This window comes from Crocodylus porosus, unplaced genomic scaffold (assembly GCF_001723895.1).
Source record: "Crocodylus porosus isolate Cpor-Errol unplaced genomic scaffold, CroPor_comp1, whole genome shotgun sequence".
Taxonomy (NCBI): Eukaryota; Metazoa; Chordata; order Crocodylia; family Crocodylidae; genus Crocodylus; species Crocodylus porosus.
Genome location: NW_017728947.1, coordinates 108,224,750 through 108,237,816, shown reverse-complemented (window position 1 = coordinate 108,237,816; position 13,067 = coordinate 108,224,750). Strand labels below are relative to the sequence as shown.

At 46.4% G+C, this 13,067-nt stretch overlaps 1 protein-coding gene across 3 annotated transcripts in view; it reads left to right on the top strand.

Moving 5' to 3' along the window:
• SLC35F4 (solute carrier family 35 member F4) overlaps nucleotides 1-13,067 on the top strand; it is a 251,211-nt gene that overhangs the window by 215,138 nt on the left and 23,006 nt on the right. For all 3 annotated transcript variants that reach the window (XM_019550884.1, XM_019550882.1, XM_019550883.1), the window contains one exon: nucleotides 9,095-9,314. In XM_019550884.1, the coding sequence (XP_019406429.1) occupies nucleotides 9,095-9,314 (220 nt within the window). The remainder of the gene's footprint in view (nucleotides 1-9,094; nucleotides 9,315-13,067) is intronic.

Sequence of the window (13,067 nt, the reverse complement as noted above, 5' to 3'; positions counted from 1 at the left end):
CCTCCCCTTCTTGAAAATAGGGACCACATTGGCCCTTTTCCAGTCCTCAGGGACTTGGCCCCAGCACCAGGAGTCCTCAAACAGCCATGCCAATAGCTCCACAATGACACCAGCCAGTTCCCTCAGCGCCCGCGGATGAAGGTCATCTGGGCCTGCTGACTTGGTTACATCTAAGCCTCCAGGTAATCCTTAACTAGGTCTGAACTAAGTCGGGGGACACGCATCCTTCCTGGGCCTCTCTACGCTATCACCCGAGGGCACCCCATTGTCAGCAGACAGGAACACGGAGGCAAAGAGCTTGTTAAAGAGTTCTGCCTTCTCTCGCGCATCCGTCACCACTGCCCTGCCCCATAGAGGTCCAATGTTACCCCAAGACTTCCTCTTGCTACCTATATACTTGAAGAAAGACTTTTAGTTATCCTTAATCCCAGAAGCTAATCTAAGATCCAGCACTGCTTTATTATCTAAACAGTTTATCTAGAGTGGAGGATTGTGTTTAAGTTACTGCTGCTCCGAGGCCCCCAAGGCTTTGTGGATGAATAAGCTGTTTCTAAAGCAGAGTGGTCTGGGAGAGCGTTAACCACTAGCAGCTTTTGATTCTGGCAGTGAGGCTGAGAAAAAGACCACAATCCAGGAGTAACAGATGAATGCAGAGCAAATGAAAGGAGGTGAGGATAGATGTTGGGTGGTTATCTGTGTAAACGAAGCCTCTGTACATAATGCTGTTAATCATCTCATTAAATCTCCACCAGCACCAAATTATGCGAATAACCCTTTGTGGCCATGTCTAATAATAATGCAGTCTTTATGTGGCTTCAAAGCACAGATCCTAGCAAGACTTTCCACCCCTCCCACACTCCAGGTTCATATATGTAGCCTGAAGTGTGGCCTTGAGACTGTATAAAGACAGTGTTTTCCTACTTCATTTATATTATTGATCTTTCTAGGTCCAGTCTAAAGTCCAGTGGAAATCTTTCCTTTGATTTCACTGGGCTTGGGATCAAGCCCTAAAAAAGGAAGATATTTGATTGATGTTGACTACAATGGGCGTCCTCTGAATGTAGATGTGATGGATGTGTCCACACTGCCTCAACCTGGCCTGGGGGAGCACTGCAGTGAGATGTACCACGTTTTCTCCTTATAGATGGTCTCCTGAACCAGAAGTAGTATAGCTGATTTAGTGTAGTTCTGGGTATGTACCGGTGGGCGCATCCAGATGCCCACCAGTGCATTGCTGGGTATGCACCGGTGGGCGCATCCAGATTTTCCCCAGGGAAAAACAGTTGTGGGACAATATTGTGCACAATATGCGCACAAGGCAAGTTGCCCCAAGGGGAGTAGGGAAGGCTGGGACCAGCGGCTCCTAGGGTTCCAGCGGTGGTGATCTGGTGCAGATCCTGGCCAGCAGCCAGAGTGTTTTTGGTCAGCCAGGCTCAAGTTTTGGGTGGCACATACTGCCACCACGTGCTCCACCCTGCCTTTTTCAGGCTGGGTTTTTTGACAGCAAGATCTCCCAGTGTTAACCCGCCCACCTCCTTGGGCAGCATGGGGAATGCCTACATGTGTGACATGTGCGATGTGCAGTGCCACGTATGGGTCTGCGATGCTTCATACCACAGGTATGCACTCGTCTGGACCTGCCCAGTAAGTCCTGCCTCTTAGGAGAGTTTGTCGGCTAGTACGTACATATGTATTTGCGGGTAACCATTTACATAAGAAGCCCCCACTTCAAACCCTCATACACAATTACAAGGCACAAGACCAGAAACTTCTTCCAGCCAGCCGGAGGTAGAAACCGGGGAGACAAGGGCACAGCTAAAGTTCAGCTTCTCCAGCGATGAGCAGATAGTAGGTTTGTAGATGATTAGACGATCCTAGGAAGTGGGTCGTGGTTCATGGTACCAGGGAAGGCAAAAACCTGCACAGTCCTTACCAGTCTGACATCGGGGCAAAATGCCTTCCTGAGCCCAAATCTGATGGTGATTATGGCCCTGAGTGAAAGAGTAAGACCCTCCAGCACGAACCTCTGAGTTTCCTAAGCACTGCATGAAGCTGGGCACGTTACTTCCAGGCAGGGGCTACTGCCTGTGAAGCAGGCTTGACATGGTACCACGCGTCTCACTTCAGTGCCCAACAGCGTTATACTTGGGCAATGCTGGCATGCCCTATGGACCTCAGAAGCCAATGCGCACCGACTGCTGGGTGGTGACAGCCCTTACTTCTTGCTGATTTTATGGGAGTGGAGGATGTTCAGCACTTTGCAGGGGATCTCAGCACCTTATGGGATCTGCTCCCTGCCTCTGCCATAAGGCTGAATAGTTCTTGATGCTGGAATTTGATGCCTCTGCCCACCAGATCCCATGTAGCATGCCCGTGCACTGAAGGGCTATCATTGCCCACCTTGACACATTTTTCCTTTACAGAATATCACCCAGGGATCTCCCTCAGATGCATGACTTAAATGTAACTAGCTCATTAAGAACTTTCATTCACACTCACAAAAGGCCCATTGATAAAAGATAGTTTCACACCTTAAAGGTCCAACAGCCCACAGTGGGTGCATGCACCCATATGTACACCACAACCAGATGAGTGTGGGCAAATCAGGGGCTTGAAAGTGTGCAAATGGCGGGTTGGATACCAGGATCTGCATACGTGTTTACTACTAAAATTGGCCAGTGAATATTGCATAGTTTCTGGGTGACTTGTAATTCAAGCTATACAGGGAAATGATTGCATCTGATTATTGCATCTCGGGGTTTCAGAGAGGTGGTAACTGTTAGCAGTGGTCACTTTAGAGCTGTAACCAATTAATCCAAACCGCAGGAGCACCCAGGTGTGTGGATGAATAAATGAGGTGAATCCAAATCTGTCTGAGTGCCGGGAAATGCACGTACTTGAAAATCTGCCCATAACACAATCCTGACTGCTCTTTGTCTCTTCAGTATTCTTGGGGTGGAAGTTATTACTGAAAGAAACTGAAAATAGCGATATATATTTTTTTTAAAGTTTACTCCAAGCATTATTCATGTTAGTGAGTTTTCACAAAGATTTTCTACGATATGGGTTTTTTTTCCTTTTCTGGATTTGTTTTTTTGCAAACTAAGTTGTTTATCTCAATAAATTTGGCCCGTAGGGATCCCCTAGGGAAGTTGTGTGTTGGGGGGGGTTGTGTTTCTGGAATGGGGAGTGATCCACTGGTGGAGTAGAGGAGCCTTGTTTTGTCTAACGGGAACCTCCCACTGAACATGAAACATAAGGGTCTGAAGTATCTTCCAAAAACAATGACAGTGTCATCTCCGTTCCCTATAGCACCCCGACTGCTCAAAGCCACTCAGCCTGCGTTGCTGCTTCTTCAGAAGTCTTCTTTCCTAGATAAAAGCTTGGGCCTTCAGCTTTGGGACCGACTGATTGCATGAATTAGTCATTAAAACTGCTCTGAAATGCTGACTTCTCATGTTTCACCTCCCTGAGTTTACTACTGAGAGTAAAAATTTTTTTTTGTGGGGCGGGGGGTCTTGGAAGTGACTTGCCGGCATCACCTGTCTTTTGCCTCAATTCCCAATTTTTGCCTTCTCGAGGCAGACAGCGTTAACAAAAATCTTGATACTTTCCTGCAATTGGTAGGTGAAAAGGCAGCACCAGCAACAGAACTTGAAGCATGTCTGAAGGACTGAGGCAAAACGCCTAACAACTGAATAACAAGCTCTGCTAATGCTTGGAAAGCTTGTTATTAGAAAGCTCACCCTTGCCAGTAGGCCGCACACAGCGATAGTTGCAGCTGGTCCCTAGGCTGGGAATATGAAATAGCTGCACGGCATTTGGATACCACCGAGTAGTTCTTAAGCCCTGGCTCCCTGTTGGCAAAGACGGCAGACTTTGAGCGCTTTCCCTCGGGCACTTAATGCGGGATATTTATTGGGCCGAGGAGGGAAGGGAAAGGCAGAAGGTTTGGAGTAGCCTTCGGGTCAGGAGTAGAGACACTGATGGCTGCAGGCACCAGTGAGAGATGAATTTGTTGGGAAGTCTTGAATTTCTAGTGACAAGGACAGTGGAAGGTAATGAGCTGTGGGCAACAGTCCAAGCAGAAGCAGCGCTCCAAAGAAATGAGTTTGTCACGCTCGCTGTCTTGTGCCCTTTGCTTCTGCACACTCCTCTGCCGGTTCTTGCTGTAGCAGCTCAACCTTGACTTTCCAGGGCTCTTTGGGTGCCGCGCAGACCCACAGAAATCCTTATTTCTGAAAGCTGCTAAGATGAGAGCCCGGACTCTCATCCCTGTGCAGCCCCCAAATTATCAGGGCCAGGCCCGAGAGAAGGCAGGAACAAGACAGTTATGAGATGCAGAGATCCAGTGCCCTTCGTGGGCAGCTTCTGCTGGAGGGATGCTTGTGGATCTGCCGCCTTGAAGTCACCCCCCTGGAGCGCTTCTGGCCTGAGGGCTAGGCACACGATTGCTGTCACCTCCTGCACCGAGTCTTGGAGAAACACATGCAGGTTGTGGCCTTCTCAGGGCTCACAGTCGAAACCGAGTCAGGCCGAGTCAGTACTTCCATGGAAGACCCGGGGGCTTTTGCCATCAGTAAGGCTAGGAACAGATGTTGCATTCATCCCTGGATCTAAATTGTGCTCGTGTTTGTCCCAGAACAAAAGGATCCCTCGGGCTGGTGTATACACACATTGCCCTTCTCATCCGGGTGTAGTGAGTGGCTGACTGCAGTGCCTATCGTCTGCCTTTGATTCAATCCCAGCATAACAATGCAAATTATTTTTTTCAGTATCCTGGGATAAACTGTTATTACCTCTTATCTAGGAACTTCTTTATGACATATAACGGGACAATGGATATGGACCTCTGTACGATGGCGCTTTGCTCTAGAATAAAATGGTTTATCCTGGGATAAGTGTGACATCTTTCTGCATCCTAAGCACCTCTGTGCCTTCTGGGTCAGTGTCCTAGTGTTGGAGGCATTGTGCCCATGAGACCCAGAGGAAGGGGGGTGATAATTTTTGGCCATTGAAGATCCATGAAATTTCCTGAAAGAGCAACAAAATTGCGGGCCCGTGCAAATTCTGTCGTGGATGCTTTAGATACAGTCTCCCTGTCTGCACTCCCCCTAATTGGATTTGTTGTTCACATCAGTTATCTACAGTACTGCCGAGTGCTATTTAAAAGCAGCTGCTGCTGCATTACACTCCAGAGGTCGCTGTGTGTCAGTAGCATGTGCACCGGTTCCTCTGCAGGGATGAGCACATAGCGTATCATGTGCAATGCATAATATTTTGCTATGCATAATATTTAACAGGCTCCAAGGGCACGGGCTAAATGATCGCCTGAGGTGCCCGAAGTCCTGAGAATGTGGCATGCTGCCCAAAGCCGAAGGCCGAGGGCTACATGCACAACAGAAGTTGCTATTGTTACCGGAGGGCCGGCTTTAAATAGACTGTGCCTGCCTTTGGAGATTATCTGTGTCACAATTTTGCTGCCAGCTAGGTCCTGACACCCCCTGACACCACGCTCAGTTTCTGCACCCCGGCCATCACCCTAATTATATGGTGACCCCTGTGATGCCCTGGGATTACCTTTGCAAGTCTGCCTTGTCTCTGCTGTTTCGGCGACCGTGACCAGCCAGTGTTCAAAAAGTACAGTGCTACTTATCTTAGGATAGAAGTGCCTCTGAGAAAACATATCACAAAGCAATGCTTATTATCTACACACTTGCTGACTGGGCATTACCCATCAGCCACGCAGGATCCTGGAAGGCACAGACAAGTCTGTCAGTTCTTTGTTCCTCTCTGATGTCCTCTCTCGGGCTCCCATCCATTTTTTGAATTGAGAGATCTTGATCCAGCCGGCTGTTTTATACCTTCTTTTGCCCTTGGCTTGGTTGCCTTCCTCCGCTAGGTCTAACCGACAGGTGCAGTTGTCCCCAGGTGGCTGGGAAGTGGGGCTTCGCTAGACTTGTCTACCTGCCCAAGAATTTGGACAAATCAGCCACCCCCTCCACCCCCCTGCATTTCCAGGGACTTGAAGATAGCGAACGCCGACAGCACTGAGCATCCCAGGCGTTTGTGGAGTCTGAAACATCTCCCTCTAACGGTCCCCAAAGTCCCATGCGTCCAGCAACCTGCATCTGCTTTACTGGACTTTTGGAGTCCATCCTTCAGATACTCTCTAGCTTCCCGCTGAGTCTTTCTGCCTGGGGAAGTCACAGGGGCCTTTGGAGAAGATCGGAGGCTGAAACCAATGGCAAATCTCCCTTTGATTTCTATGCTGCAACATCAGGCCTTCAGTGAAGTTGGAATCAAGGCGTCTAATTGTCTACCTCCCTGGCATGAAGGATACCGCAGAAGTGTAGCCGTTACAGCCCCAGTTTGAGCAAAATAATTAAGTGTGTGTTCATCTTTAACAACAGGCCTGAGTTGATCCCTGTTCATTCACTAAAAGCATCTGAGCACATTTAATGACCATTGAAATCAAAGAGACCTAAGCATATGCTTAAAATTCAGCATGGGTTTACGTGCATCCACGGAGATCATTTTGTTATGGATACACGATAGGAGAAATTGTGGGAAACAAAACCTTTTCTTGCCACACAGCAGGCTAGCATTTCTGCAAAATATACTATTTGTAAGAAAAATGATATTCAATAGAACTAAATGAGCTCTTAATGACTTGCACTAGCCTGGCATTGACTTGTTGAAGCAGGGCACTGTTTGGAAAAGCAATTTACTGTTACCAAACACTGCTGCTTTATGGAACAGCTTGTTTCAGAGGCTGGAAAGGGAGCGATGACTCCATGGTGTGCGGGAGTGAATAGTGGAATTGAACGTAGGTGCTCCCCTGGGTAAAAATTAGTTTAGGTGACATCATGGCTGGTCTTCCTCTAGGGATATCAAAGTAACAATGACCTGTAAACGGGCAGACTCTAAAAATCATGATGTCAGTGGATTATTAGCTGCAGCAACATCTGCAATTAGTAGAAATTGAATTTAAGAAAGCAACAACTTTTGGAGGCAAGATTAGAAAGGCGCTAAGAAGGGCAATAAGGTGGAAAACTGATGGGACTTTCTTTCTGCAAAATTCAAAAAACCCCATCTCTGTGTGACATTTAGCCCAAGGCCGTAGGAGTTAGAAAAGATGTGAATGAGTTCTTCAAAGTGTGACAAGAAATAGGCTTGCCGTTTGTTACTCTTTGCTTCATTTCCAGGGACATCTGTGCAGGGGGTTGGACTAGATGACCCATGAGATCCCTTGCAACCCCAAATGATCCATGAGGTCCCTTTAAGGGAGGGACCGCTTAAATTAATGGCCGAGATATTAAGTACCAATAACAGAAAAATATTATTGGATTTGGTGCACTCCGCAGGTAATAGCTACAGGATAAAAAGAAAGAGATTCAAGTGGCTAAGTTAATCTGATTAATAATAACCAAAAGGATGTAATAGTGACTAATATCTTGTAGGAATACAAGCAGTGGCCGAGCAGAACGCTCAGTCAAATGTTTCTAGTTTGGGTTTTTGAAACTGAAATGTTTGACTGAGAACTAAATGGTTTTACTAATAGCGGTTTATAAAAACACAAGAGGAGTCCACTTTAATTTTGCCTGGCAAAAGCAAAAATGTGGAAAAGTCTGAAAATATAATTTAAAAGATTTCCCCCAAATAGTTGGAAAGTTGACTACTTCTAACCGTACTAACCATTCTAACCTGACTATGACGCCTTCCCTTGAGTTGCTAATAAAACCTGCATACATCCAGTGTCTATAAAGTCTGCTAAATATCATCACGCTGGGTTTGGAACAATGTGAGTTTAAGGTCTCAAGAAACTAGTCTAAGTCTCTTAATATTACCATGTACTAATGATGATCTGGTTTCTTGGAGGCCAGGCAAATAGGAATGGAGCTTTATGATTTATTTAATGGTGAGGTAAAGTATGCCACGATATAGTAGTGTGAGAGTGCCTGCTGAGTTAAGACATCAGTACGCTTTTGAAGATGTTAAAGAATCCTATAGGCATAAAATACAGAGAAAGTAAAATTGCTAACGACACACTTACCTGGTTTAGGAAAGATCATGAAAGTTCAAAGGCGATACAGTCATCTGCCTTTAAGCTAACAGGATATTTAACTGCTTAAGCAGTCTTCTGAGCCAATCCAGGAATTCATTTTGAATAATGTCACTTGAGTTGTCTATAAAAGCACTGACATTGCTGCATCACCCAATATTAACCAGCCTCAAGAGCTTCCTTAATGAGTTAAATCTTGTCTAAACCACTTTTAACAGCTTCCCGAAGCTGTTTCAAGCAGCTTAGACCCCTCTAAACCAGCCTCAAGAGCTTCCTTCAAAGCTGAATGAAGCTACAAGTTCCCATTTAGTATTTGCAAAGCCTTGTATTTTGTTTGCAATTTTTATCCACAAAAAAGTCTCCATGTATCCTAGTGAATGCAGCTTTTCATATAGTGGACCCCTCCAATCAAGCTTGTTCTGTTTTGCAAAACCAATTCTCTTTGCCTTTTTTCCTTTTGGTCAGTTTTACCGATGGCAAGAACGTTTCCACATACCTACAATGAGCTGTCTGGAAGTAGTATGCTCTGTAGTTAACACTTTCAAGATTTCAGAGTACTTGCATTACAGTGAAAAGCAGGGTGTTTCTTAATATCATACCCCAGTTAATAAAAGAAAGAGACTCACCTTAGAGAGGGAGAAGCAGCGGGAATTTTTCAAGTCACAAGAAGAACCGCAGTGTTAAGCTTGAATATACAGGACGGATAGATGCTTAAAAGCTCTGAGTATTATCGATACCCCTGACTTATGCATGTGACAGTAACTTTTCTGATGTATTTATTGTATAGAGAGTAGGTCTTCCAGGTAAGTTGCTTCTATAATATTTCACTGCTTTAAATAGCCAGGAAAACAGGCTACAGTCTGTATATAACCTGCCAGTGTACAAACAGTCCTTTCTTGGGGTGTACTGATTATTCGAACATTTCCATGACTAAACCTGGCACGTAATAAAAGTCGAGAACTTGTTTTCCTCGCTCAAGCCAACTTTACGCAAATACTAGCTGAGTGTAAAACTGTTTTCTTTTCTTAGGGAATGCAGTCGGATTTTTGGTGAAGATGGTCTGACGTTGAAACTCTTTCTTAAAAGGACTGCTCCCTTTTCTATTCTGTGGACTTTGACTAATTACCTGTATTTACTGGCTTTAAAGAAGTTGACAGCCACAGACGTCTCTGCCCTGTTCTGTTGTAACAAAGCATTTGTCTTCTTGCTTTCTTGGATTGTGCTGAAAGACAGGTTCATGGGCGTAAGGGTAATAACATATATATATATATATATATATATATATATAATTTTCAACCATCTTGATTTTCATAATCAAACTGAAATCCATTATTTAAAGATAGCCATTATGCTGCCAATCATGTATGCATTGTGAATCATGTCTCATTAACTATGTGCTGCAAATCAAAGGTTGAAGATCAAGTAGCAATTTCAGGCTCCAGGATAACAGGAGATGAAAAGTTTAAGACAACTATGATACTCTGATGGTGAATTAGTCAACTGAGCTAAAAACAAGCTTTCAACGGCTCTGTCATGCTGCTCCGACTTGGGCATAGAATTCGGAAGTATAATCAGCGAAGGGAAACGTGCGGTTTTACAGATTTATTTTTACATTTGTGATAATTCCCTAAGTGCTTTTTAAAATGGTTCCACTTACATTGCTGGGTAGATGAAAAATTGACCACATTTAATATTATTCTTTTCTTTTCCCAATATCCTATATGTTTTTACTTACAATAAACTGGGCATTTCCCAGTAAAAGAGGCATTCAGTGGGACCTAAATTGGGCATAGGCCTCTTATAATAATTCTCCAGCTCAAATAACTAGGTTGCCGTTTATAACTGGGGTGACTGGGGGGTATGAGCCTAGAGCGAGACTTGAACTCACGCTTCTGGAGGCTCTGACACACGGGTGGGCAAAATGCGGCCTGCGGGCCAGATGTGGCCCACCAGCCCATTCCATCTGGCCCGCAGGGCCCCTAAAAAATTTAGAAAATTAATACTTATCTGCCTCTGGCTGCCTGTCACGCGGCCCTCGATGGCTTGCCAAAGCTCAGTATGCGGCCCTCTGCCCAAAATAATTGCCTGCCCCTGACTAACAAGATGTCTTCGCCCCTGCACCTGCACCTGTGAGTCATCCGATTAAAGTGAAGGTCTCAAATAATAAGTCTAAGCAGGGCCAAAATAAATACAGTTGTTATCAATATTACCTGTGCCACTGCAAAAAATTAAATCAAGAAACATCAGTTGTGCCCAACCTGAGTCGAATGACCTGGCTGATTTCTGGGAAGATGGGAGAGCAGAGAGAGCGGTGTTGTGGCATTTGGCTCGTGGAAGGGATTGCAGAGGGCGGCATGGAAAAATCCTGTCCTTCAGAGATCCCTCTTCAGTCCCTCCCACGTGCGGCTCCGTTGCAAGCCGCTTGTCGGGTGTGGAGGAAGGTGTGAAAGAATCGCGCTGTCGGTGTGGCAGCAGAGTGGAGAGTGGGCAAAGGACATGCAGACCCCTCGCTCTGCCCCTCCACCCACTTGTGTACCAGCTGTCCTCCGAGGTGGCACAGAAGAGTGAGCCGATAGTATTCCCTATGGGGTAGGCACCGGTTTTCTTCTGTCCTGGCAGGGCGCTAGCTGTGCGGGTGCAGCCCCAGCTCGCAGGCTGCACCCGCTGGATCCAGGGGTGCACAGGGCGCTGGAAGGCCGCGCGTGCTTGGGGAAGCTCAGCTTCCAGCGCCCCGTGCACTATCCCCGCCGTCTTCCCGCTGCCTGGGAGCGGGCTGGCTGCCCCGGGAAGACGGCAGGAGGGCGGCAGGGATGGTGCCTCTCAAGGGTGAGACGTTTTGATTGCGTTACAGTATTCGGTCAAAGGATAACTAGAACTACATTTAAAGAAATACTTTTGCAATAAAAATGTAATCGCGCATGTTTTGCGGGTTGCAGCTAGTTGTAAATAACCAAGTAGCAGCTTCAGGAGACATAGGCTACAGCTAGATGGAGGGAAATTCAAAGGCAATCATTTGAGGCAGTTCCAGTAGTTTGCTCCTGGGGCAGTCTAGCTTCATTGTGCACATTGGGGTAACGGCATGAAGCGGCCTCATCCAAAAATACTAGGTGCGGTTCTGGGCTCCATGCTTTAAGAACGACGTGGAGAAGCAGGAGAGGGTCCGGGGTAGGCAGCAACAATGCTACCGGGGTTGGAAGGCTGCACAAGGGGACAGTGAGAGACCCAGGCATGTCTACCATGAAGACGAGGGGAGTAAGCGGGGGAGCACGATAGCACTCTTCGCATATTTGAAAGGCTGCTAAAAAGAAGAGAGGGAATAACTGTTCTTTTTTGCAGCTGAGGGCAGGACACAAAGCAGTGGTTTGAAATTGTAGCAAGGTAGATTTGGACTAGAGCTCAGGACCAATCTCCTTACTGTTAGCAGTGTCAGGCAGTGGAGAAACAGCCCAGGGAAGTCATGAAATCTCTTTTACTGGAAGCTTTCAAGAGGAGGCTGAATAAGTATTGGACAAGCGTGATTTAGGAGCAGCATTCATGAAGGGGTTGGACCCTTGGCTTGCCAACAGCTCTTTTTTTCCTACAAAAAAATCTATTTCCCTTTCTAGTTACCGCAAAGGGCAAACAAGATCGATAGATTCCCCCCAGAAGGCAGCATAAAGAAATTTCACGTGAAAATGTATTATGGCTGGTTTTGATTTTTGTAATTTTTTTCATTTTACTAGGGAATAAGAAGTACAGGACCAGGGGAGGGAAGCAGTGTCAAACTTTGCTATAAATACACAGCGGTATTAATACTATAAATGCAGTGCCATTTGCATGACAATACACGACTGAAGAAATGAACGTCAAACAATTGCACATGAAAGGAGGTGGTTTTGCCATTAACTGGTAGAAGCTGGTAGATTTCTGATGGTGCCGTGCCGAAGGGGTAATTAATGCCATTTCCCAGCACCACTTCCAAGAGCAGATTTTTAATGATGTTGATAATCAGGTAGGTGAATGCCTGGGAAATCGAATGCGACAGAGGACTGTGAGAAGTCCCAACACACATCCAGTCTTTTGCATTTTGGCAGTGTCTGCAGTGCTTCTACTCCCCAGACACTGTGCGAGCAGTATAATTAGGTTGTTTGAGAAATAAAGAGACAGAAATATAAAGAACTAAAAAATTCTGTGCCTGCTTTTGCAAAATACCCTGCACCCCCAGAGCAGGAGGTCTTTGCTCCCAGCAACTCTCGTGAGGTTGTTCAAGAGCCTAAGGCTGTGTCTACACTGCAGTCAGAGGTGGTGACTGCTACACTAGGGATGGAAATATTGTTTAAAAAAATATTTGTTTAACCTCCTCTAATTATATCTGTTAAACAATTAACCGATGACACAGCTGCTGCCCGGAGCCCTTTGTGGGAAGAGATGGGGAGGGGGCAAGCCCAGCCAGGCAACACAGCCCTGGTGAAGCCCTGTGTGGGAAGGAGGGAGCATCTATGAAGGAGCAGCTAATTTCTTAATTGAAGAGTCATTACATAGGCTGCTCTATTTTCCTCTTAGGCTGTGGGTACTAGTCCCCCTCCTCCTCACTCCTCCCTCCTTGCTGTCTACACGTGTGTATCATTTACTGTGCAGTAAATTAGTCTACTGCACAATTAGCTACTACCTGCAAATTTGCTCCTGGTCAGTCACCAAACCAGGGGGCCACAGGGGTTGGGGAACTCTCCCAGTCATGGCACTGCTCAGCTCCCAGCTCCCCCCAGGAGCTGGGTGCCCAGTTATGCTGGGATGGGGTAGCTCTCTGCTGCCCTCTTCCCTGTTTCCCTGTCCTGGCACTGTATAGGCAGCAGGCAGGAGTCTGGCCCAATCATAGGTGACGTGTAGAGGGAGACATGGGGGGGCATGCGCCACATGCTGAGATTGGCCGCTGCTGAAGGTGCTGCCAGCTTCTGGGGGTGGTTACCTCCTGCACCTGCCTCCTTCGCTGCTGATATTGTCTGTGGCGGATGTGGGTGGTCAC